The 26784-nt window shown below is 34.4% G+C and overlaps 1 protein-coding gene across 1 annotated transcript in view; it reads left to right on the forward strand.

Moving 5' to 3' along the window:
• The window catches only part of poln (polymerase (DNA directed) nu), a 63697-nt gene extending 37463 nt beyond the window's left edge, over positions 1 to 26234 (forward strand). Inside the window, 9 exon segments of the mRNA NM_001100026.1 lie at positions 529 to 606; positions 5496 to 5607; positions 9300 to 9382; positions 14079 to 14210; positions 18411 to 18521; positions 18601 to 18676; positions 22420 to 22487; positions 25348 to 25409; positions 25741 to 26234. Coding sequence (NP_001093496.1) covers positions 529 to 606; positions 5496 to 5607; positions 9300 to 9382; positions 14079 to 14210; positions 18411 to 18521; positions 18601 to 18676; positions 22420 to 22487; positions 25348 to 25409; positions 25741 to 25833 — 815 coding nt within the window. The 3' untranslated portion in view covers positions 25834 to 26234.
• Positions 26235 to 26784: the final 550 nt, after the last annotated feature.

Here is a 26784-nt window from a genome sequence, read left to right on the forward strand (position 1 = left end):
GGAAAATCTTTATTGACTCTTTATGAACCCTTTGACCTGAGCCTGTATAATATCCATTGTTATCATACTGACCATTCACAAGCTGTTATTTGATTTCTGTTTTATCTAGTAACATAAACTGGATTTGTTGATGTACATGTTCCTATATTTGTATACTCTGATGCTACACTTAATGCTGAATATTCTTTTTGTCAATTGTGTTGTTTGTTATACTGCAAAATTAAAAATAAATTAAAAAAAAAAAGTTATTGATTCCTGTTCTGGACTTTAAATATATATAATTAAATTATATTTATAAGAGACCATTGCTGCCTATGAAGGATGAGAACGTTCTCAGAATTCATCTAAAATATTCTGATTTATTTTCTGGAAATGAACTAAGGTCTCAGAGGACGAGTACAATGTGAGGGTGTGTAACAATGTAATTTATTTTTATTTGTTCTATTTTTGGGTGAACTAACCCTTTAAATCAATGAATGCGTAATCACTTTGATTATGTGTTTACAGGCAATTGTTTTGTGTTTATAGGAAAGGCCTCTGACATAGTGACTGTCCATCCGCGTGCCATGTTCATTCCACGAGAGGGTTGGACTTTCCTCTCTGCAGGTGAGTGTCTCTGAAAAGCAGATGCGCTCCTCCTGCAACCCCTTGATAATAGGCTGTTTGAAAGCCTGGGTTTTTGCAGTGATGTGCACAGCACTAAGGGTGTGTTTAGGACAAGTACTATGAGTGTGCCTGTTCGTCTGGGTGTGTGTTTGTTTGTCCTGACAGCAGCGGGTGTGTGTGAGGTGTTTCAGTGTGTTGTTATATAACAGAGTCACAGCAAGGACAATGCAACCTGCGGCAGAAGAGCTCAGCCTTCAATCCCCATGCAACTAGCATTTCCATAACCTTAAAAACAGCCTGTTCTGACCCAGTCTCATCTCATGGCCGGACAACTTTGATGCACAAACCCTTTAAACCTAAGAGGAGGAGATAAGGACATTGAGTGATAGGAGATCACTTAATTGATTTGTTGTTGTTGTTGTTTTGTTCTCTGATATTTTTAACCCTCAGGAGTGCTCATTCATTTTGTATGTTTGCTGACATCTGCATTTTTAGTGTTTGTGTGTGTGGTGGGGGGTGGTTCAGTAGCAGGATGAGTTCCTGTCCCTGTGGTGGCCTTGTCATATCCAATCGCGCAGTGTGCCTGGCTGTTTCCAGAAGGAGAACAGAGCGAGGCTAGAATGAGGACAAAGTCATCCCTCGTTCCCAGCTTGTCTGGTGGCCTGTATAGCGCAGACTGAACTCCGCTAGTTTATCCCCTGTATCCTGAACTCTCCTGAATACTTAGTTTATCCTTTCATAATGGGGTCTTTTTAAATAAATCCCTCATTCCCACAAGGACTTTCAACTTTTATTTTTAAAATGCTCCAGCACCTTTTAAGGTGTAGTTCACCCAAATATGAATTGTTTTTTTTTTTTTCATTTTCACTCTCCGCTTGGTCCAAACCTTTATGAATTTTAATAATTGTAAAACAGGAAAAGGGAAACTTTGTTGTGTTTTTTTTAATGGAAGGATGTATTTGCTGGTTGTATTAAGAGTTTAAAACTTTAGAGTTTACTAAAAATGTATTAAAAATTTTAATGAAATAAAAAAGAAAATAATAAGTATTAAATAGTATAATATAATAATATTAATTGATTAAATATTAAATGAAAAGCATTAAAAATAAAGCTTTGATAATTTTGCATTGGCAGTTATATAAATGGCTAAATAACAATACGAAAACTAAATTAGAGATAAATGCATACTTAAAGCAAATCCTCAAAAAAGGGCTAAAGCTGGTAGTTTAATTGCTAATAAAAGTAATGTAGTACACAAATAATACTTTTTATTGATTTCTGTTTGGGTAAAATTGATCCATTGGATATCGTTAAATCAATCATGCAAGGAATTTGTATCTTTGTGAACAAGGAAACTCATCAGTGTCCATCTGTGCACACTGCTTATGAAGGTATCGATTTGTACATCTATGTTTAGACCATCTTTCATTTATAAATCAATGTGGGACTATTTTTACACTAATGCCAGATGCGTTTTAATAGAGCCACTGCTCTTCAATTTGTTCTCTTTGTTGGGGTCTTAATTTAGCTGGCTCAGGAGAGGAAACTAGCTCTTATGAGTCTAGATAGATTTGGACCACAGACAATAATTCTTCACAAAAGGGAGTTTAAAAAGCTCATTTTACAGGTTGGGATTTACCTTGAAATGTAGCACTTACAGTAACTCATCTTCCATAACTTAAACCTTAAATATGTAGCCGTTTTAGCAAAATGTTAGATTATTTTTTAGTACAAAAAAGGTCTATACTCATTCCCATACATCAGTTCCAAATGACTAAATGCTCTTTTGTAAAATGTTGATGAGCATTGGTAAATGTGACTGCACCATAATATTGTCATAGTAAGTTCAGAATTTACTGTTCCGTGGCTGAGAAGTGAGATTTTAATTAGAAATGCACATGGGCAAGTATTAATTCTAAATCAATTTTAGAATATCTATATAATATCAGTAAAATTAAACGTTTAGAAGTATTCAGTCAGACTTGCCTATTATTTATTGCTATTCTGTTCACATAGAGTTGCTTATATCATGTCTGACATACACGTGCTAACCTGCAGCCCTCATCATTCTAGGAACTGAAATTTAAAAGAAAACCGACACAAGGTCATTGGCATTTAATAAACCACTAGAATAACGGGAAGCTAGTCCACAAATAGACTTAATCTGACAAAGTGCCCTAAGTAGCTGTAAAGGGAATTCAGTTATGGTTATATGGGTCTATACTTTAGCCTTATTTGATTAATCTTTACTTAAGTTGCTGCAGATGGAAAAGGTTGAATGTGGCTCATTTAGAGAATAAAGTATAATGTAGTTTGAAAGAAAGTTGCCTTCTGGTCCTTATCAAACTCTTAAAACAACTGATAAGTATTAATAATAAAAAAATAAAAATTAAATACATAAGTTGGTTTAGGTAAAAAAACTCCCTTTTTAAATGTGTTGTGCTCTTTTAACCCAACAGGCACACACAACATCATCAGACTTTAATATTAGATTAGATTAAGATTGTGACTAAAGCTGAGTGGTAGTTCGATAACGATACTTATCACGATATCATTGATCAATAAGGTCTTTTGATTAAAGGGTTATTGACAATCAGTTGATCAAGTAATCGTTTGTATCCCTAAATAAAATGTATTAAAAGATATTTCACCCTAAATTCACCATACTCACCACTAAAAGAACAGTTTATCCTGAAATTTCTGTCACCATTAACTGACCTTCTACTTGTTCTAAACCTGTTTTACTTTGTTATTGACGTTGAACAATAATATACAATAACTTGTAGGGTAATGTCTTTGAAAACAGTGAATGCTGAAAAATGATTAAGGTTGTTCTTTTGTTTACAATTTTTTTATTTATCTTGTCAGACAGCTAAAACATTTTACAAAATGTGGTAAATCAGCTGCACAAAGAGATTGGTATGCTGAAAAGCCTTTAAAATTGATAAATATAAAGATTTGACATTTATATCGGTAAAAATTATTGTGATCATTTTTTTGTCATATCACCCAGACCTAGTTGGGAATAGGTGACCAAAATTCAAAGTCTAGCCAGCGTCTAAGGACAACGTTACATTGACGTTCAATAATGACGTCAAATGATGTTGATTTAAGGTTGTGTTGGAAAGTCGAGCCAACATCTTTAACCAACGTCATATTGATGTAAAATACTGACATTTATTCGCTAGGTATGGTAACCAAAATCCAACGCCTGATAGACGTCATTGTGGTACTTTCCATACAACGTCAAGCTGTACATCATTATATTTGATATTTAATTGATTTTAGGTTTCACATTGTTGTTGGGTTCTGATTTCAGCCCGATTTTCATTTTTAAACAACGTCCCCACAACGTTGGGGTACAATGTTAATCTGATTTCATGTTGATGTCCTGTGCCTGATTAAAAAAGATTAAACTGCAATTTAGAGAAGGTTCATTATTAATAAACTGTCCATCAAAAGATACACATACTGCCTAGAGGATCTTTAGTCAAGAGGATTTAAGGTTTCATTAATATGAGTCCGTTTATGAACAAAGAGCAAGGAAAAGTGACTGACACGACTTTTTTAGGTATCAATAGCAAAGTAAAAGATAAACTTTTATGTAACTGGCTAGCATACTGCTCATTCATAATTATATTGATGCTGTATATTCGTTTATTCATTAATGTTCTTTTGTATATATTAATATATACAATTATATATTAACATATACAATTATATATACAGTTAAAGTCAGAATTATTAGCCCCCTTTTGAGTTTTTTTTTTTTTTCTTTAAATATTTCCTAAATAATGTGTAAGAGAGCAAGGAAATGTTCACAGTATGTTTGATAATATTTTTTCTTCTGGAGAAAGTCATATTTGTTAGCATATTTGTTATAAAATTATTTGCCCCTTTAAGCACATTTTTTTCTCGATAGTCTATAGAACAAACCATCCTTTTACAACAACTTGCCTAATTACCCTAACCTGCATAGTTAACCTAATTAACCTAGTTAACCCTTTAAATGTCAATTTAAGCTGTATAGAAAAGTGTATAGTGTCTTGAAAAATATCTAGTTAAATATTAGTTACTGTCATCATGGCAAAGATAAAATGAATCAGTTATTAGAAATAAGTTTTTAAAACTATTATGTTAAGAAATGTGCTGAAACAATCTTCCCTCCGTTAAACAGAAATTGGGGGAATAAATAAACAGAGGCATTAATAATTCTGGGGGGCTAATAATTCTGACTTCAACTGTACATTAATATATGAAGAAATGTATGTACTGAACAAATTGATTTGTTTTTATTTTAACGATAAAAAAATTCAGAACAGCTCTTTTGCCGTCTTCATTGTCTGTTTTTACCACTCAGCTGATGCCGAACAATTTAAATCGGTTTACATAACGCTTGAGGTGATGCTTGTGCAAAAGATGAGCCACTTGCTGTTTCAATACTTTTTCCTCTCACTCAGGACTGTTTTTCTTTAGCAGATAAAGTTCAGATTGCGCTCAGTAACTATGCATGCTAGGTTATGCTCAACAAAAACAAACACTAATACACAGCACGCGCGCACACACACATTATTGTCAAGAACTTGGAAATATGTTGCCAGTGTTGTGTGTGTGAGGGTGAGTCAGCGCTCTGGCAATCACTGCAGTATCTCTCTCTCTCACACACACATACACACACTTATCCTCTCACACATTCTCTTTTATCTGACAGAGAAGCTGCTGGGTGCATTTCTGTTCCTGCTGACACAGATGGGAAAGATGCCAATAGACCCGTTCGCTCCCATCTTCCTCCCTCTTTATCTTGTTATTAGGAAGGAGATATGAAAAGTTGGTGCAGTTGAAGATTTCGAAGAGGTCATTTTGACATCTGTCTCTCTGTGTGTGTTTAGATTTCTGTCAGGTGGAGCTGCGTCTTTTGGCTCATTTTTCGGCCGACCCTCAGCTTCTGAGAATCTTTCAGAGCCCTGAAGCGGACGCTTTCACCATGCTGGCAGCCCAGTGGTGCGTTTACATGCTGTATAAGTGTCATCTTCCCAACACACATTGTTCTTCATTTAGACCTGTAAATATTTGTGGATGATTTTAGTAGGATGCATGTAAATAGGAGAAGGCCTTTGAACTGACATAATGCTGAAAAAAATCAGTGAGCTAATTCTGTTTTGAGCTTTATCACATAATCCTGAAAAAAATGTATCACAGCAAATGTTTACAGAATAGCATTTTACAACACTGACAATAGTTATATGAAAAATGTTTGTTGAGCACCAGATCAGCATATTATAATTATTTTTGAGTGTGTGACACTCAATTCTCAATTCTGAAGATACAGCTTTGTCACAGGGAAAAAAGTAAAATGTGAAAAAAAGAAAACAATTCACAGTTATGAAAATAACTGCAATAAATATATACTATATTGGTAATATAATAAAAAATAAAATAAATACAGCCTCATTAAAATGAAATATTTCATTCAAAACATTAAAAATTAATTCTATATAGTACAAGAAGACATCGGTTCTGGTCTCAGGGTAACATCAGTGGTTAAACATCACTTTGAACACTTGTTTTGCTCCTTGTCTTGCAGCAGGGGCGTGAGTGTTTTGTTTTGTTTTGTTTGTCTTCACAGTAATAAATTCATCATTGGTTTCCAAAAAATCCAAACACTCATTCGGTAATCTAAATACTGTAGATGCTGGCACCAGTGAGTGTTTTTGTAATTGATTAAACCAGCGATGCCCAAACTAGAGCCTTTGGGCCAAAGTTAGCCCACTATAACTTTTGATTTGGTCCACCATCCCATCTGAAAGGAAAGTGAGAATGATAGAAACGGGTTGGGGCGAATGCCCCGAACAAAGAGATCATCATTTCTAATTTGATGTAACCTTTTTGCTGGTTTTAGTGCTTTTTAATTATCTTATTTAGACCAAACTGAAATTAAATGGTTTAATTAAATGTTGTAAATTACCTTTTTTACAATGTAAATACTGTCACTTGATGGCTATGCAGAAGACATTGATGACCAAATCAAGGCAAAAAATTATGTAATTCTGATATAAATGAGATTTTGTTTTTGCTGTAATAAGTTCTTTGTAAAATAAAAAAAATGCTGTTTTAGTTAATATAATTCAGTGTTTTCTAGTCATTTTTAAACATTATTAAGAAATTACCGGTGGCAACTATAATTACCTTTGGCCCACTAGCCTCAATCAAGTTTGGTTTTGGCCCTTCATTAGAAAAAGTTTGGTCACACCTGTTCTAAACCATGAAGAATCATGGTAATTTATCCAATTTATGAGCATGCAGTTTTCAGGGTCTCAACTTAAAGACTTTTAAACATGTTCCCCAAATAATATTTTGCTTGCAGCATTCTATATTATACTGTTATCTCCTTTATTGTTTTCTAAGTCATTTTTTTATTGTGTGAATGCTGGAATGATTAAAAAGCATTATTGATTTGACATATCTTGTGGTTAAAAAAGGGACATTTAATGCATGGTATACAAACAGTGTTTAACATGCTCTGGTCAAATACGTGTAATGTTCAGATGTTAGAAAGAGAGTCAACCGTAAAGTGTGCTAGATGCTCGGTGTTGACATGAGGGCAAGGTGTCCTGCAGTACCAGTCTGTGTGTTTCACCCTCAGGCTGTGTGCAGTGAACCAGATAAAGAGCAAGCCAGAGAAGAGATAGGAAGAGATGAGAGCCGATCAGTCTGATGCTCACATCTCCACCGTTACTGTAGCTCACTCTGACAGACCTGTCAAGAGAAAGTGTGATTTGATTGTTGACAGGAGCACTATTTGTGTGTGAGGATAGATATGTGCCTCCAAACTCTGTAATAGGGCTGCACAATATATTACAAAATTATTGCTATCGCGATAATAGTACAGTGCTCAGCATATGTAATTACACCCCTCACAAATCTATCTTTTAAATTCATATTTTTAATTGGAAGCTAAACAAAACTATATTTGTGCATACACAGTTGAAGTCAGAATTAATAGCCCCACTTTGATTTTTTTTTTTTTCCTTTTTTCAAATATTTCCTAAATGATGTTTAACAGAGCAAGGAAATTTTCACAGTATGTCTATATATTTTTTCTAATGGAGAAAGTCTTATTAGTTTTATTTCGGCTTAATTAAAAGCAGTTTTTAATTTTTTTTAAATCATTTTAAGGTCAATATATCAGCCTATTTAGCTATATATTTTTTTCGATAGTCTACAGAACAAGCCATCAGTATACAATAACTTGCCTAAGTACCCTAACCTTCCTAGTTAACCTAATTAACCTAGTTAAGCCTTTAAATTTCACTTCAAGCTGTATAGAAGTGTCTTAAAATATGTAGTCAAATATTATTTACTGTCATCATGGCAAGGATAAAATAAATCAGTTATAACAGAAATTGGGAGAACAAAAATAAACGGTGGTTAATAATTCAATGAGGTAATAATTCTGTACATTAGATTAGTCAGTACTAAAGCGAAGTCTGGAGTTTATCTAACAAAGTAACTTACAATAATGGGTCAAAAACTAATACACCTACATATATATGTTATAGAAAAATATTGAATACAAATTTTAAAAAGGTGGAAAATCAAAAGACGTAAAAAAAGAATTTGTTGAAAATTTTGTAGGTTGTATTTTATTTATTTTTTTTGCAATATTTTGCTTAAATTTAATTGTATTATCTTTCAATTTCTAAATATGTTTGGTGATTAAAATTGTATTCATATATTATATTATATATATATATATATAATGGATACAAATATTCATTTTCAAAATTAAGTGTACTCAATTAATCGAGCACTGTATATACATTATACATATCACAGAGGTTTGATATATTACATTAATTTTATGTATTGGTGGTTTATCCAAATTTGAAAAATGGGATGGGACCTTACTATCTTTATACCTACCTCCCCAGTAGTTGCTATTGGCTGGAGTGGCCCAAAGCTGAACCCAATGCTGAAAATAATGAATACTTATGGCTGAAGTCTCGCTTTTAATACTCCTCGATTACTAATTGTTTTGCTGTTGTTTTTATCGCTTTTACTTATTAATTGTTTGCTTTTAAATTAATTTTTTTCTCTGTTTTTAGATGTCCAATGTACAGCACTTTGGTCAACTTTGGTTGTTTTTAAATGTGCTTCATAAATAAATATTGTATTGAGTCGAGATAAGAAAGAAAAATGACAACAACCAATCTAAATATCTGTTGATGGTGTTTTAAAGACTGTTTTGCACTTTTACAGTTTTTTTTTGTCTAAATTAGAATTAATTGGATTTGACAAATATTTTGTCTGTTTGTTTTAGTAACGTTCAATAAATTCATTTTTCTAGGGAAATGTACACTGTAAAAAATATCAATCTATCAGTACTTACCAGTATTACATATTTGTCCATAATCATGGTGCCCTATTCTGTAGCTAATTTTCCTAAAACCCCAGATCATAACAGCTCTTCTGTTGGCATATTTCTTCTTTGTGTATGTGTTGTTTTCCTCTAGAGCTGGGATTTTGAGATTATGAAGTGTGAGTGCTGACCAAACACTGGCCACTGTTGTAATGCAGAAAGACATCTGCTGGGCAGCCTCTGATTCACTGTCACTTCACAAACACTGACGCCTCTAGCATACCAGCACTGCTGGCACTTTTATTACATAAATGTCTTCATCTCTCTCTTTTAGGAAGGGTGTGAGTGAGGACAGAGTGAGTCTGGAGGACAGAGAGCAGGCCAAGCGGATCGTCTACTCTGTGGTTTATGGAGCTGGTGAGAACTGTTAGCCATGATGCACTTTAAACTCCATACATTGCCCATATTCATAACTGATACTATACCAGATCTCTAGCCTTTGAATGTGCCGTTTGGCTTCATTTGTCTTCATGCCCTCTCTCCAGGGGATGTTGCTTGCAGGATTATAAAGTCCTGCACGCTACAGCCTTTGCTCATTGGCATTCCCCTGAGGAGTAAATACCATGTTGTTAATTACTATAGAGCTGCTAGAAAATGACATCCTGACAGCGCTGATTGGGTGATGGCACTGGAGAAGTACTAACTTGTAACAGTTTTCTGAGTACATAAGATTTGAATTCAACAGCAGCAAATAATTGATCAAACAATGTTGATGAAAGAAATGTATATTTTTAAATGATTTTTAAATTAATGTTTGGTTAACTATACTATCATTCAAAAGTTTAAGGTCAGTAGGTTCTGAAAGGATTTGCTATGTTCACCAAGCCTGCATTTTTTTGATCAACATACAGTAAAACCATGTGGACATTTCATTACATTTAAAAAAAGAATTCTTCTATAGTTTATTTTGCTATCCCTGATTAATAAAGGGACCAAGCCGAAAAGAAATTAATGAATGAATGAATGTATTTTAAAATGTAACTTTTCTCATTATGAAAAAAATGAATATTCAACATAAGCATGTATAAATAAGTCATGTATAATTGCAAAATTAGCTTTTCTCAAACTTTTGAATAGTAGTTTACAGTTTAAGAAAAGATTTAGAAATCTGAATGTTAAAGGAGGAAATGGTTAAATAATTCATAAACAAAAAATGTTTCATAAAGTAAAATATAATTCAGTATGTTTAAAAATGTTTCTGTATTCATTTAGAATGAAGCAATTCTTAGAGTATGTCCAAAATTCATTCATTCATTCATTCATTCATTCATTTTTCTTCGGCTTAGTCTCTTATTTATCGAGGGTCGCCACAGATAAACTGCCATCTATTCTGGCATATGTTTTACACAACGAATGCTTTTCCAGCCGCAACCCACTACTGGGAAACACCTATAAACTCTTGCATTCACACAACCACTCATACGGCCTATTTATTTCATCCAATTTACCTATACCACATGTCTTTGGACTTTGGTGAAAAACAGAGCACCCGGAGGAAACCAACGTGAACACGGGAATGCCTCATTCACACTAGCAGCAACTTTGTAGGATAACATAACCACTACTGGTGCTCCTATTGGCTGTCGCTCAAGAAAGTCACTCTTCATTTGCATAAAGTTAAAGGATCCTTAATTTTGTCGCGTCACTCAACACGCCCATCTGGTCAACAACGGTCGCTTTCGCTTTCGTAGACAGAGGTCTCCGGAAGTAGTTCACTCTCCATTGAAATGAACTGTTGCTTGTCACTTTGCATACTATGTTCACCATGTTCTCACTGTCACAATTATCACATGACTGACCCTCATTAGTTATATTTTAAAGTGTCCATAGTATGCAGTGGGTCACCTGGGTACTTTTTGCACACTCTTTTATGAGTACTATGAATTCAGACATACTACTTTTGTTGCCTGATTTTCACCTCGAGTCAAGTATTTGCAATTTTGTACATAACTATAGGCACAGCATAGATATCTAAAAGGATTTTTTTCCCAATAAAAAAGAAAGGCATTGATGCTCTTCTAGAGACGGTGTAACTCAGACTTGAGGGCTTAAATCAAATGCATAGAGCCATATTGTTCATATTGGTTACTAACAGAGATCTCCTAGAATGTGGCCTCCCTGACTACAACCTCACTAGACAAGAATCTTATTGTGTGTGTGTGTGTGTGTGTGTGTGTGTGTGTGTGTATGTGGACAGAAGAGAGGGACCCGAAGGAGGGTGTCACTGTTCCACTTTACTTAAACTGGGTCAGCTTTAATGCATCTGTGTTTTTTTTCTCTCGTTTATATATATTTTTACCTCATTATTTCACACGTGGCTCACCAACATCTGTGTGTGAGATTTAAGTTGTTGAATACAGAAAAATCTATTTATTGTGCTCTTAGGCTTTATGCAACAGAATGAAACGCTTTTAAACCATACTGTCATCTCGGGATAACCGAGAAATACAGAGACTGTGCAAGGAAGGATATAATAAGTGACTGAGCGCTAGGAGAAAGTGAGTGAGAAAAGAGGGGGTGAGAGAGCGCCACAGTGTCAGCATATGTTGATAATCTTGCAGAAAGCGACAGGTTGTCATGGTTACCGAATACTAAAAAGAGGTGTAGCTGTAGCATAGAAAACAAATCAAAAAACGCACTCGCACTCGTCGGCAAGGGGGAGGGGTGGACAAACACACGCACACACAACTGGGTCAGAATATAAGAGGCAAACTATTGAGTATCCCAGAGAGGAGACTCATTTTAGAGATGGAGTAATTAGGCAAAAAAAAGAAGCACACTAGAGAGCAAATGATCTCAACCCCTGGCAATGTACAGCGACATACTCTTCATCATTTCTGTGAGCTTCCTCTCATATTTATTTCCCACTACATATGCTTGATATATTCATCTCCCTCTTTCTCTTGGTGTCTAGAAATAATCTCATTTACAGGCAGACAGAAGGTCAGATGAAAATGAGCCTGAGTCTTGCTAGTGTGTGAACTCTGTCCTACTTTATTCAACAGGTCACTGTGTGTAAAACAGGCAGCATGGGATTCAGCGATGTCATGTGACCAGCTAGTTGTATTATTCTTGTTGTATCTGTCTTTATTGATTAGATTAGTGCACACTTTCTATTGAAAAAAGTTTATCTACATCAGATGTTACATTGTTCTCTAGGTATTCATTAGTGCTGCCTCTAAGAAGCAGTGTATTTGCAACGCTATAATTATGGCTGGCGATCTAAACAAACCATTAGACCTAAGTATTGAATTCTGGCACAGCTTATTTGTTCTAGAAATGATGATTCATCAAATTGTTGGACTTGCCGTGCAGTTGTGTGCAATTGTTGTTATGCATCATATAGATGTTATTTATCTCAGTGGTTATATAAAAGATGAAAAGAAAAGTGTCTCAGAACATTGAGAGGTTTGTGCTTGACAAGAATGTTTTTAAAACATCACTTAGGCCTTACTTATTTAGTTTAAAAAAAACATGTCAAATTGATATATTTTTATAAATATTAAAATCTTATCAATTTAGAGATGTGATGGCAAAGCTGAATTTTCAGCACTCCGTATATACAGTGGAGAAAATAAGTATTAAACACCACACCATTTTTTTCACAACAAGAAAGGTTGACTTGACATTTTCACCAGATGTTAATAACAACCAATAAAATATATTTATGAAAACTTATCTAATATGTTTACAAATGAAGTTATGTGTAATAAAATAAAATGACAAAGAAATACAAAAAAAAGGATTGACCTTATTCTCCGCAGACGAGCGGGCGCTGCCATTTGAATCTTTTTGGCACGAGACTTCCGGTCTCATTCACTTTCATTCATTTTTAGACATTAAAAACTGCTCGTTTCGCTTTTTGATGTTGCAAACTGATATTTCCTTGTTATATTATTCTACTTGGTCTGTATAGTCATGCAAACATTTGTTTGTAGAGCAAGCAGTTTGACCGTTTTTTGCCATTTATTATTCCTTGTCATTTCTCCCATAGGCGACTGAAATGGAAGTTCTAAGACAATCGCGAAAACAGGCGCACTTCCGCATTTTAGAATAAGGTCAATAGAAGACATGAAGAAAGGGAGGTGGAGAAAGACAATAAAGGCCTAGACAGCAGCTGAAATCTCTCGTAGTTATTCAGCAACCCTCTGCCCTTGGTAAATTAATATTAGCTGCTTCAGTCCAACATCAACATATTCGCAGGATGATGAAGATGAAACCAGAGAGGACAATTCAGCAAGACAAAGATTCAAAACACAGCCAAGGAAACTCTCAAATGTTTTTTATTTATTTTTTGGTGATGGCAGCTTTAAGATGACTCTAAAATGTAGATTGAAGTCACATGCATTGCTCACATTGCATTTTTTCCCACAGACTTCAACAGAGTGTAAAAACCTTGATGGTTCTGTGGGTTTTATCTATCCTAACTGATTTTTATTTTGTATTTTAAATAGGATTCAAGTCAGGTGATTAGCTGGGCCATTCTACAGCTTGATTTTCATTCTATAAAACAATGCTGCTGTCTGGGCTTTCACTGTATTTCTAAACCTTCCCTTCTTCATGCTTTTAATACTTTTCCCCCTTGTCATTTTATTTTATTACACATAATTTTATTTGTAATCTAATTAGTTTAGTTTTCTTTTCATGAATGTATTTCTTTGGTTATCAACATTTCATCAACAGCCCCTTTAGAAATAGGTTTTCTAAGAAAAAAAGAGAGGTGTTGAATACTTATTTCCTCTACTGTACATATATGTACCATATGTATGTATATTATATATTATATAAGGTTCATTAAAAATATAAATAGAGGCAAAAGTCAGTGCTCAATTGCAGGTTTTTACGCCATTACATTTGTTGTCATGGTAGTTGTCGTCATAGCAACATCAGGGGAATAGGTTACTCATTTGAACCCTTTTTTCGCCAATCATTCTGTGCTGCAACTCACCTCATTTCATCTTTTTTTGTCTCACCTTGAACTGTTTTGAGCTTGGGATATTTCTGTTCTCTTTTGCTATTGTCTACTGACTCTCTCCATCTTTCTCACACACAGGAAGAGAGCGGTTATCTGGTATTCTGGGTGTGAGTGCAGAGGAGGCCAGTCGTTTTCAGGACTCTTTCCTAAAGACATATAGAGAGGTGCCGGCCTTCATCCAGCACACCATCCAGCACTGCCAGAGTCACGGTGTGTTTGATTAACACTACAGATTTCAAGAAATGAAGCTGACAATCACTCAACAAAAACGCTCATCTCACGGTGCTGTATGTATAAAACGGCCGCTAAGACACACTGATATTACACACGTCATGCTCTTTACTCTAAGGTGTTAAAATGCTCACAGCCATTCTTTCACAATTACTTCTCTGACATTGCAGTTTCCCAGAACCATATTATTCTGCCAATGTTTGTTTCAGTGTTGCTTCAAAAATGTGTAGTAATATAAAATGTATACTTTGTTTTGTGTGGCAATAAAAAGCAGAGGACAGGACAATTAAATAGAATAAATATATGAAATTGATAAGTAAAACAGACATAATTCTAGCTATGTTCTTTTTTGTCAGGCATTTAATCTTGTCTTAGAGTTTTTTAATTACTGTTGTGTTATTCAGGGTGTCCGTGGGGTCTTAAAAAGTCTTAATGTCTTAAATTTCAAAATCATAATTTTAGGCCTTAAAAAGTCTTGTATTGTTTTGTAAGTCTTCATTTTCTTTTGCTATACCCACTTGGGCCAACACTCATCCAATCTCCATCATTCAGACAAAATATTTTTGTTTATTCACTCATATTTATGATCTCTATTTACCAACTCTATTTAAGTTTCGATTTATAAGCATATTTTTAAAGTTTAATATTTTTTTAATGTTTAATTATCTTCCTTACAATAACATTTGTTTTTAATGTTTTTTTAATGTTGGGCCATTAGGGAAAAAAGCATTAGCATTTAGCTTTGTGTTAGGCTTAAAGTTCATTTATAACGGTTTTAAAAAGGTCTTAAAAAGTCTTAAATTAGACTTGATGAAACCTGTAGAAACCCTGGTTATTGGTTGAATGATGTTATTTTAACTTTGTTTGAACTGGTTAGTAGTAGTATCTTAGTGAGTGTCTTTTACCAGCCAATTGAAAGAAAAATTATTGCTTTCGCATCTTGTCCTTGAATGAAATCTCCTTATCAGCTCAAATTTGAAAGAGATACAAATGTTATGGGAACTAGCACCACTACCTCTTACTAATGAAATATTATTGACTCTTTCTAACTATATCGTTTTTGCCATCGAACATTTTGTAGATTTAACTGCATCCTTCAATCTCAAGTCAGAATCTTTATAAAGTATGCATTGTAAGTGTCAAATCACACTGTAAGGTATGCTGAAACTTTCTGTGTTCAGGGAGTCACTCATCCAGTACTAATAGTTCCTGCAAGTGCCTTCATTACACAATCAATACTGTATTCCTCTGGCACAGCAACAGAACACCTGCTATCATTTTTTGCTGGGAAATTTATCGGGTTCTGAGAGGGAGAAATGAGTTTTTTTTAAAGCAAAAATGGAGAAGGGCTGTTCTAGAACAGGGAGTTCCAGCAGAAGCGTCTAATCTACAGCTTATGGAGACTCTCTGTGCCGCCTTTTGATTTTATGAATAGAGACAAGATGCATACAGGACCTTTGTCAAAGTTGAAAAGGAGAATAACATATTCTCTGCTAATTCATGCTGTGATTCAGTGGCCTCAAAATGTGTTCGGACATTTGGGATAATTCTTAAAAATTAAAGTTGTCATCATTCACTTACTTCAATGTTATTCTAAACCTGTCTGACTAACTAGCTTCAAAACCAAATCAGGTTTATTTAATTCAATTCAATAAACTTTATTGTCTATCCTACAAGGCTTAGAAAATTGTCTTTAGACGTAGGCTCACACACAACAACAAAACATAAATACACTGACCAGGGTGTTGAAAAAAAGTCTTAAATTTACTGAAATATTGTGTTGTAGGTCTTAAATCTTTTTTTTTTTTTTTTTTTTACAGGTATTCATTTTCCTTTGTTCATGTATAGCTACCAAATCTGGCCATTAACACCCATAAAATCGCCAACAATTGCAATCTCAATAAAGCATTTAACTTTTTATGTAAAAATAGCATTTAATTACTTTCCTTACAGTTACATTTGTTTAAAATTTCTTCATTTATTTAGATACTGACCAGGCCTAGATTTATTTATCAATAAAGTATGATTATTATTATTATTATTACATTAAATCTATTAAATTATAATAATATTTTGATAGGGCAAAATCTTTTCCAACTGGGACTTTCAAATAAAATCCCTAGCATTTAGCCCTGTATGTCTAAAATTTCATTCATAATAGTCTTAAAAGTGTCTTAAAGTCTTACATTTAACTTGGTGAAACCTGTAGAAACCCTGACTGACACACAAAAAAATCCTATATAATAAAACCAATGGCAGTGAGAATAAATGTGTTATTGTACTTAGCCTTTTTGTTAAAGGGACTTTATACTGTCTACGGAAGTAACTTAAAGAAGTCATGTAAAAAATGGGAATCGTCTTCCACAATAGTGGAGATTTTTCTTTTTTGTCGCTGCTATAAATAAATCAGTGAGAGGTGTTTGTCTCTCACCAATTATTGTACTCGCTACGTTTACTAGCCTTAAAAGTTTATTTTTGCTTTTAAAAGAGAGGGAGTTAAACCAGGCTACGATGTTAAAAGTCAGGACAGATTCAATAAGTGATTTATATACAACAAACAAAATGTCCTCTCAATATCAAAACTTCTCAGTTATCTGAACAGACTTAACTGCTGCTGAGCCTTTTTTAAAAGATTCCTTGAGTGTTTATCAAAAGAGAATTGAAAATCAATTTTCACACCTAAATATTTAAAACAACTCACCTGTTCAACTTCCCCACAAAATGTTTGTATTTTGTTTGTCCCACAACACATTACTAACTCATCTTACTAGTGTTAAGCTGCAAATAATTCTCTGTTGTGTCCAACTTGTGATAAAACTGACAAAATTTAGAGAAATATCCAATAACTGAGTATCATTCACACATCCCACCAATGCCATATCATCTTCTTGACAAGTGTCAGATTTTCATTTTTACAAGTTATATCATTTATATACACTACCGGTCAAGTTTGGGGTCAGTTTTTTTTTTTTTTTTATTTATTTTTCAAGAAAATTACTCTTCATCAAGGAGGCATTTAATAAATGTAAAATAAATTATTAAAAATTGTTTTTTTAAACTGCTTTTTTGTGCATGTATTTTCAAATAAAATTATTACTCCTGTCATTATTAATTTTATTTCTATTATCATTAATAATAATAATAATAATACTAATAATTAATATTAGAGTGATTTCTGAAGGATCATGTGACTGAAGACTGAAGAAATAAGGCTGAAAATTCATTTTTAAAATCACTATATTAAATTATTCAATTAAATGATAAACTACTTTTGAACAGTTGTTTTATAGCAATAAAACAATAATAAACCAATAAGATTTCACAATTTTACAATGTTTACTGTATTTTTGATGAAATAATTGCAGTTTTGTTGAGCAGGAGAACCATATTTAAAAAAAAAATTTAAATTCCTACTGACCCTAAACTTTTGACCGGTTGTGTAAATAGAAACTATAATTGGTGATAAAACTTGAGGAAGGCCAGTATTAATAACCACATTTTCAGACTTCTTACCATAAAATAATACATGTTGTGGTCGATCCCGCAAGAAACTTGTCCACAGAATAAGCATTTGGTGTATTTGCAAATCTTCCAATTGCTTCAAAAGAAAATCTACAATCACTTTATTAAAGGCGGAGGAAAAATCCAAACCTAAAGTAGGATCCTAACACAGAAATCTGTCGCATCCAAATATTTCTAAGCCTTATCTATCAGAGTGTGGGTGGCATCTTCTGACATGCAATACTATAAGACCAATACACACAAACATTTAGTATTTAACACACATACATGGATACACCCCTTCTGGGCATTATCAACAATAGCAGTGGCACATTCCGGTCAAGTGTCATCGCTGTTGTTCCTACACCCGCGTTGAGCTGCACACATTCCTGAACACTGTTACACATATACATATGGGGGATCTGTCTTTGTGACCCATAACTCCTGGCGCTTTCTGTGCTTCTGGGAAAAAGATTTTCCGAATGAGTCCATCGGCTGACCTCACTCTTTTCCAACAGGGGTTTATGTGTAAAGCTTGACCCATTGTTTGACTTACCCCGGAATGCACTGGCATGAATGACTCCTAAAGAGTCTGTGTGTGAATGAGTGACTGAATATAATAAGGCTGAATGAGTGAGTAAGTTGCTGTTTGTGTGTTCTTTCTTATTGATGCCTTAGGTTTTGTCAGGTCCATAATGGGAAGGCGCCGTTTTCTCCCGCACATTCACTCTGCTGACTGGAGCCTTCGAAACCAAGCAGAGAGACAGGCTGTCAACTTTGTGCTACAGGGTAATGTGTGCCTTTTTACTTGTGTTTGTAATGTTTAGCGCATCTGGGATTGTCACAGAGGCTCTGTGTTTCCCATCAGGCTCAGCTGCAGACCTAGCCAAATTGGCCATGATCAGAATCTGCTCCCAAGTGTCGTCTGACTCTCAAACTGCCAGGTATATACATCTGTTCATCTTTCCACTCCTTCCCCTATTATATTATGTATTTGAATACTACATTTTGTATGCACTCTTTAAAAAAATGAACTTTATAAATCAAAAGTTCTCTATAAACTTTAAAGACCTTTATACTGTACAAAAATATTTAATTGTAAAAAGAGGCTGTTATAAATAATATGTTCTTTTATGCTAATAAAATACGTTGTTTTTTTTACTGGAAATTTCTCTAAAGAATCAATGATTTTTATTTTATAGCATTACTGCAAAAACTCATTTTAATTCTATTTTAATTGACGCATATGCTTACTCATGAACTGTAAAAAAAAGTTGACTTAACTTAAAGTTTTGAGGCAACAAACTTTAGGACATTTTTGAGTTTATTCAACTTAAATCAAGTCAAGTGGAGTAATTGGGTTGAAAGTTGAGTCAACTCAAAAACGTCCCGGAGTTTGTTGCCTTAATTTTAAGTTGAGTCAACTTTTTTTTCACAGTGCAGATTGTTCTTTTATGATCGTCCATTTGTTGTTAAAGGGCCATGAAACCCCTCTTTTAGTTCAAGTCTACCTCAGAATTTAAAAAAAATGCTTCATAATGGGCATAGAGCTCTGAGAGCAGAGGGAGGAGTGTGCATGGCCGGCAAAGCAAGGGAAATAAGGGGAGCAAACAACTGTTAGTTGGCTCACAAAGTGAGACACAAACCGTGAGAAGACCCATGATTTTATAGTTTACAAAGTTTAAATGTTAGGAAATAAACAGTAATTTGAAGCCCTGATACATCTATTATTCGTTATTTCATATATACATAACCACAATTTATTATAAAGATAATCGTGTTTATATAAACACTATAAATGAGGAGGACTTCTCCCCTCCTGAGTCCCTGGGTCTGAATGCAGACACAGTGGATAGCAGTGCAGTAGGTCTCTTTCCCTGTCTATTCCAACCATTACCCCTGCCGGTAATCTGGAGGATTTTAAACATTGGCGAACAGCAGCGCGGATATAGGCAATGTGTCTGAATGGTAACAACTCAACTGATAAAAGACTAGGTCCGCCATTCTCCAATTTTTTTACAGCTCTCCCTACAAAAATGCTTGCTGCAAACAAACAGCTTTGCTGTATCGGGCCTGACAAAATCGCGGTGAAAACATGCAAAAAACCCTGTGAATTATGGAAACAAACACATACAACCCATACCGTGCAGAACTGTTCTCACCTAGTCATTGGGTCACAGTTTGGCAGGTCTCCCTTGCTTTCGGAAAGCACATGCTCTCATGAATAAATAGGAAGCAGGGTCTTCTCATAGGATAAGAAAACTCTGCTATGAATAATGACAGAAACTGACGCGTCATCTCTCCACTAGCAGATTCACGATATGTTGCCGATTCTGATCCCGCCCCAAATGTTATTTTAAACCCGGAAGATGAAATTAGCTGACACAAGCTCCAAATTATCCAAGTAAAGCTGATGTTGGGGCTAATGTTGTCTTAACTGATGCTCAACATAAACAAATCTATTAACATTTTTGAAAAGTACTCCAGGGTGTCCTGGACCTTTAAAGATGCAAATTTGTCACAATGTTCGGCAAAGTTCATTGTTTTATGTCAGAAATAGTTGGTCTAAAAAGTTCTTTGTTGAAATAGCGCTGTATATGTATTGTAAAAAAAAAAAAAAAAACGATTTAAATTTTAAGGCAACATACTTAACTCAACTTAAATTGTGTCAAGTGCAGTAATTTGGTTGAAAATTGAGTACTCAAAATGTCTTGAAGTTTGTTGTCTTCAAATTTTAAGTTGAGTCAACTTTTTTTTACAGTGTGGATTGTTCTTTTATGATCATCCATTTATTGGCAAAATTTTTGGCAAAATTCATTGTTTTATATCAGAAATAGTCAGTCTTAAAATTGTTTGTTGAAATAGCCCTGTTGTATGTGTATTGTATGCTGTTATCCTTAAACACTAAAAATAAATTAACAAATTAGATGTTAAAATAAATAAAATTGGTTTTCTGAAGCATCCGTATAGATTACACAAACTGAAAAAAATCGGACCCCCAATAGTCAATGCATAATTCACACACTGCATATTAGGTCTGCACAATATATAGTTTTAGCATTGATATCACAATGTGATCATTCACAATAGTCACATTGCGAGTATATGCAAAGTTGAGTCTGGATTATAATTGTATGAGTGTATGAGGATTTTAAAAGCATGAAGACAAAGAAAAATTATATTCATTTGTAACTTTAAGATTACGAAATGATTAATTGCATTAAATTGTTAATACAACAAATACCATGCAAAATTATTTTACATTTGATTATTCAATTACTGTATGCTAAATACAGTTAGACTCATAGAAAAACAATAAAAGACTGTTAATTAAATTTGTATCTATTTCTTTATTGAGTTAATCTATCTAGATTGTTTATGACATTTTATGCTAATGCACTCCCCTACAGAATCATCCCAATCAATCTTAAATCATTATTTTATCCCAAATAGTTATTCAACTCATCTAGGTACATTGTATTCATAATTACAAAATATATCGGAGAATAAAAAAATAAAGCATAGGTAGTGCTGTCGCCTCACAGCGAGAAGGTCGCTAGTTCGAGGCTCGGCTGGGTCAGTTGGCGTTTCTGTGAGGAGTTTGCATGTTCTCCCTGCATTCACGTGGGTTTCCTCCGGGTGCTCCGGTTTCCCCCACATTCCAAAGACAGGTGAATTGGGTTGGCTAAATTTTCCGTAGTGTATGTGTGCGAATGAGTGTGTGTAGATGTTTACCAGAGATGGGTTGCAGCTCTAAGAGCATCCGCTGCGTAAAAACATATGCTGGATAAGTTAGCGGTTCATTCCGCTGTGGCGACCCCAGATTAATAATGGGACTAAGCCAAAAAGAAAATGTATGAATGATAAAAAAAATATTGATTTTTCCAATATTGTGCAGCCCTACTGCATATATGTATTGTAAAATCCTAATTAAATAACATTTCATATAAGTGGTACAACCACACAAGGACTGTCAGTTTGGTTTGTCCCATGCTTATTTGCATTATTATATCTGAGAATGAGATTCTAACAGCAGCAAATATGACACAATGTTACCGATTAACTCTTATTTAGAAAGCAGGGCATATCCTGCCATATATTGTGTTTTACAGTTTCTCCCATAGTAGCACAAGTGAATGTAATCTAAAGTATAGTCCTTAGTATAGTTCTCTAAAAATCGAAACCTATTTTGCATCATGTATTAGTCTTATTTTATTCATTTATTCATATGCAAAGATTTTCCAGAAGTTTTTAAAAGATATTTCTTTGATGCTTTCGTATTTACGGATATTTTTTCTTTCTCGTTGAGCATATCCTTGATCTTATCACTGTCTTTTTCTGCCTCGCCCCATCTGTGCGAATCTATCAACTTGCTGTGCAGCGCTATATATTACAGTCATTTATCTTTGTTAGCATCCCTCCATCCCTCCCTCTTCATTCTTTCTCCTCACCCCTCCCTCCAAGTCTCTTTCTATTGCGTTCAGTGAGTATTAGGAGTTATGTCTGCAGTAGATGGCTTCCAGACCAATGTAGACCGCTAACATTACTGAATTGTTTAATGTAATATAACCGCCACACTCCAGGAACTAATCACATCAAGAGATGGTGGTCACGGTCAGGCTATTATATCGCCGCATTAAGACTGATAGTCCTGTTTTAGTTTATCTATGTGTCTTTATCTTTTTAGACTGGTGGCTCAGATCCATGATGAGCTGCTGTTTGAAGTGGAGATTTCACAATTGGACCAGTTTGCTGGTGAGGGAAAAAACAACAAATCATGCATAATTGTCTAGTTTGTAAAATAACTAATTTATGAAAAAACTAAAAATACTAATGTCTGAAAATCAAAAAAAATAAATATATATTTGTAGAGGTATTCCTAACTTCAATATACCATTACATTTACATTTAGTCATTTATCAAACGCCTTTGTCCAAACTGACTTATAATTGAGGAGGCATTCAGCAATTCAACAAAAAGAGGCAATACACACAAGATGTAAAAGTTATACAAAGTAACTTGTTTGTGCTCACAGAATAAGTGCTTGAGTAAGAGTTTTTTTTTTTTTTTTATTGAGAGGGAGCGAGAGAAAGTTCTTCTATAGGGGGTCTTGGTTTGACTCACTGGGGTTAAGTGCTCTTGAGAAATATGGGTTTTTAGTTGTCACGTATCATGATAATGAACATGCACACTATTAATATCATGGGCACTTTAAAATACCTTGAATAATTATATTTTATATACACATTTGGAGTGCCTTTTAAGAATAGTCTGATTGTTGTGTTTGCAGTGCTGTTCATCAAGTAGTGCTTGAAGATACAATAGGCGATTTATTTTCAGACATGAACATAATTGTGTTGTGCGGGCTTACCACATTGAAAATGAATTGACTATTCATAGGCCTTTTGTTTGTTAACTCTGTACAGTAAGGCATCATTTGTTAACAGTTAATTAAACTAAAGTAAATGTAATAACTACAAAAGCATTTATAATTTTTAGATGTTGTTAATTTCTTAGTTAATGCTTAATAAGACATTAAGAAAGTAATATTTGCTCTTTAATTGATTTAATAACTAATAAGATTCAGTTGTTTTAATGCAAACCTTTCCTATTGTACTTTTGTGATTTACTTACTTTAAAATGTGTTTGTTTTTTTTAACTCTGAACATGTACAGTGGAGAAAATAAGTATTAAACTGTCACCATTTTTCTCAGATAACATATTCATAAAAGTGCTGTTGACTTAAATTTTCACCAGATGTTGGTAACAACCAAAGAAATCCATATATGCAAAGAAAACAAATCTAATTAGTTTACAAATTAAGTTATGTGTAACAAATTGAAATCATTTTAGGAAAAAGTATTGAACACATGAAAAAAGGGAGGTGGAGAAAGGCAATAAGGGCCCAGACAGCAGCTGAAATCTCTTAGTAGATATTCAGCAACCCTCTGCCCTTCATCAATGTAAATTAATATTAGCTGCTTTAGTCCAACATCGTCATTAGCAGGATGACAAAGATGAAACCAGGGTGAGCAATTCAGCAAGACAATAATTCAAAATACAGCCAAAGAAACTCTCAAATGGTTTAGATCCGTGGTTCTCAAACATTTTTCACTAAGTACCACCTCAGCTAAAAAATACCTCCCCAAGTACCACCATACTGACCGGTAGTAAAATACAGTAGGGTAGTAAGCCTAATTAAGCATCTACAGAGCTGCACAGTTAAAAAATGAGGCATATTAATTCCTATTATTAAGTATACATATTATTGTCAGCAACTTTAACATTATAAATAGTTTGAACATTAACTACGCTTGCAGGTAAAAAAGTCACTGTTTAAATTAAAATGTAATAAATACAATTTTTGATACATTTTGAAATATATGTTGCATGTACATATGACATTTAAAAAAAAACTAAAATCTAAATGTTAACTTGTAGATTACTAGGAAACCCGTTTTTCTCAGATCTCACTGCTGCACTTTGGTACAAGTTTTATTTTTGGAGAAAATTAAAAAGCACTGCAGTGTTTAGGTGTTTTGTGTTTGTCTAAGCTTTTCACTCATCATTGCACACGTGCTGCTGATGATGTGACAATAAAAGTGATTTGATTCGATTTGAGTTTGTCTGAGATGTAACAAGACATCCAAATAAAAGATTGTTCAGACTCAGATAATAAATAAAACGTAAATAAATGATGATTTCTTGTGCGTGCTTGTACCAATTGATCCTCAGGTGCATGTATCTGCTCTGCAAGTTGCATGCGCCTCTTTCTCTAGTTCTGCGCCAATTGGATTGATTTTTAGCAGCTGATGATGCGATGCACTAAAGTAAACATTCAAAGCACAGCGCTTTGATTGTAGGCTTCAGAAAACAGCCAATGCGGATCACATTGGTGTTATCATAGGCGTCAAAAGGATTTAAATGGGATTCATTTTTTCTTTCATTATTCCTCTGCATACCACTAGAAGTAAGCCAGCGTACCACTAGTGATACAGGTACCACAGTTTGAGAACCACTGGTTTGGAGAAAGAAAATTTAGCTGTAGAATGGCCCAGTCAATCACCTTACTTGAATCCAATAGAAAATTTAAAATAAAGATTTTACACTCTGTTCAAGTCATGTTTGAAAGCATCACACCTGAGCAATGCATGTGACTTCATTCTCCATATGAGAAGCTGCCATCACCAAAAAATAATTTTAAATCAAAAGTATTAAATATTTTTTAGTAGTTCAGTACTTACTTCTTGTGTAATTACATTGTTATTACACATCACATTTTTCAGATTTTTTTTATTTGTGTTGTTTCGATTTTTACTAAAATCTGGTTCAATTCCACGTCAACAGCTCCTTTAGAAATATTATTCCCAAGAAAAACATGACGTGTTCAATACTTGTTTTCCCCATTGTAGATACAATCAAGTAACACACTATGTTTTAGTTGATATATAAGTTGTTTTAATGGTTTTAGTTTTTGTTTGTATTAGTCACTAGTAATAAACCTGACGTTCAGCTTTAGATGTGGTCAGTAAATGGCAGTTACCTAGTGTTTGACTTTGAAAACCTTTTGACATATTCGCTATTTAAATATTGCGACTCTTATGTTGGTGAACAGCGTTGGTGAAGAAGACCATGGAATCTCTTCAGCACATTGAATACTTGGATGTGAATCTCTCTGTAAGTGAGCTCCCACGCTTCATTTGAATCTCAATCAATTATCTTAACATGAATAGGAGCTTTAGATGTAGAGCAAGTAACATTCTGTGATCTACCCAGTATCTCCTTTGTTGCTTCAGACACATTTTAAAGATCTAATAGAAACCTTAATCATATTAGACAGACTATCAAACATCTGTCCAATCTAATGGCCATTCACTGTGTCACAGCGTGTGATTGGTAACCTAATTAAGCAGAACTGCATTTCCAGCTGATCTTCCCTCCTACAGCTTGGCTAAACAATGCAAGAGATTTATGTCAGAAGATGCTGGTGATTTCTCTGTGTTCTCAGGTACCTCTCAAAGTCTTGCTGTCCACGGGAAGATCATGGGGTTCAATGTGCGAGATGAATCTTTCCTGCACCGCTACAGCAACTTCTGCCTGAGTCTCCCTCTCTTCCTCTCCATCCTGTAACTATGGCAACCGGGCAGCTGCAGTTCCCAATTCTTGTTTTCGCTGATGTATCCATGGGTAGCGGTAGGATCAGGCTGGATTGTACCAGTTTCTTTTTTGGGGGGCTTCCCTTGGTTCATTTTTAATCTTTATAGTGTGGGAGGCTCTTCTTGCTAGTATCTCTACATAAGATCTGGCTTTTAAAATCTTTGCTTTTGTTCAGTTAGTGCGTTTGATCATCCTAAATGTTCTCCAGTACATCTGTCCACACAATTGTTGTATTTTGATTCATTATTGAGTTGATGAGCCGGTGGTGTTGCTATCGGTTTCCTCAGCTGCTGTGATAGAACGTCTGTCTACTGATGAATATTAATAAACTCAGTTCCTCATCTAGTTAGTCTAGCTCACTTCATTTAAAACCTGTTAATCTTATCTCTTCCGTTTCCGCAGCACCTCTCAAGTCATTTAGCAGCCGCTCACTGGCCTTTCTCCACATCTCATTTGTGTACACACAGTCTACAAACACTGACCCAGATTTTCAGTGTCCCTTTGTGGCATCAGATCTTCTGTGTCCCTCACAATGCCTCTCTATCACTTCAAATACACCCTTGAAAATTGTGCTTTTTGAGATGTGTGTGTTCTCTCGCTCTCACTCTCACTCTCTCTCTCTCTCTCTAAATGTGTGTGTGTGTATGTATATATATAAATATATATATATATATATATATATATATATATATATATATATATATATATATATCTGAATGTCATGATATCCCTCAAAGCCTTTTCTTAAAGGTCTGGCACTGAGAAGTATACACATTTTATTCTGCTAGGTCATGATCTGTTTGTTCCCCCAAAGTCATTAAATAATTCTTCGCATGTGGTGAAGGAGAAGGTCTATTAGGATATGTAATGAGGTATAAATAATTGGATGATGTTT

This window comes from Danio rerio, chromosome 7, assembly GCF_052040795.2.
Source record: "Danio rerio strain M-AB ecotype USA chromosome 7, GRCz13ab, whole genome shotgun sequence".
In the NCBI taxonomy this organism is placed as follows: domain Eukaryota; kingdom Metazoa; phylum Chordata; class Actinopteri; order Cypriniformes; family Danionidae; genus Danio; species Danio rerio.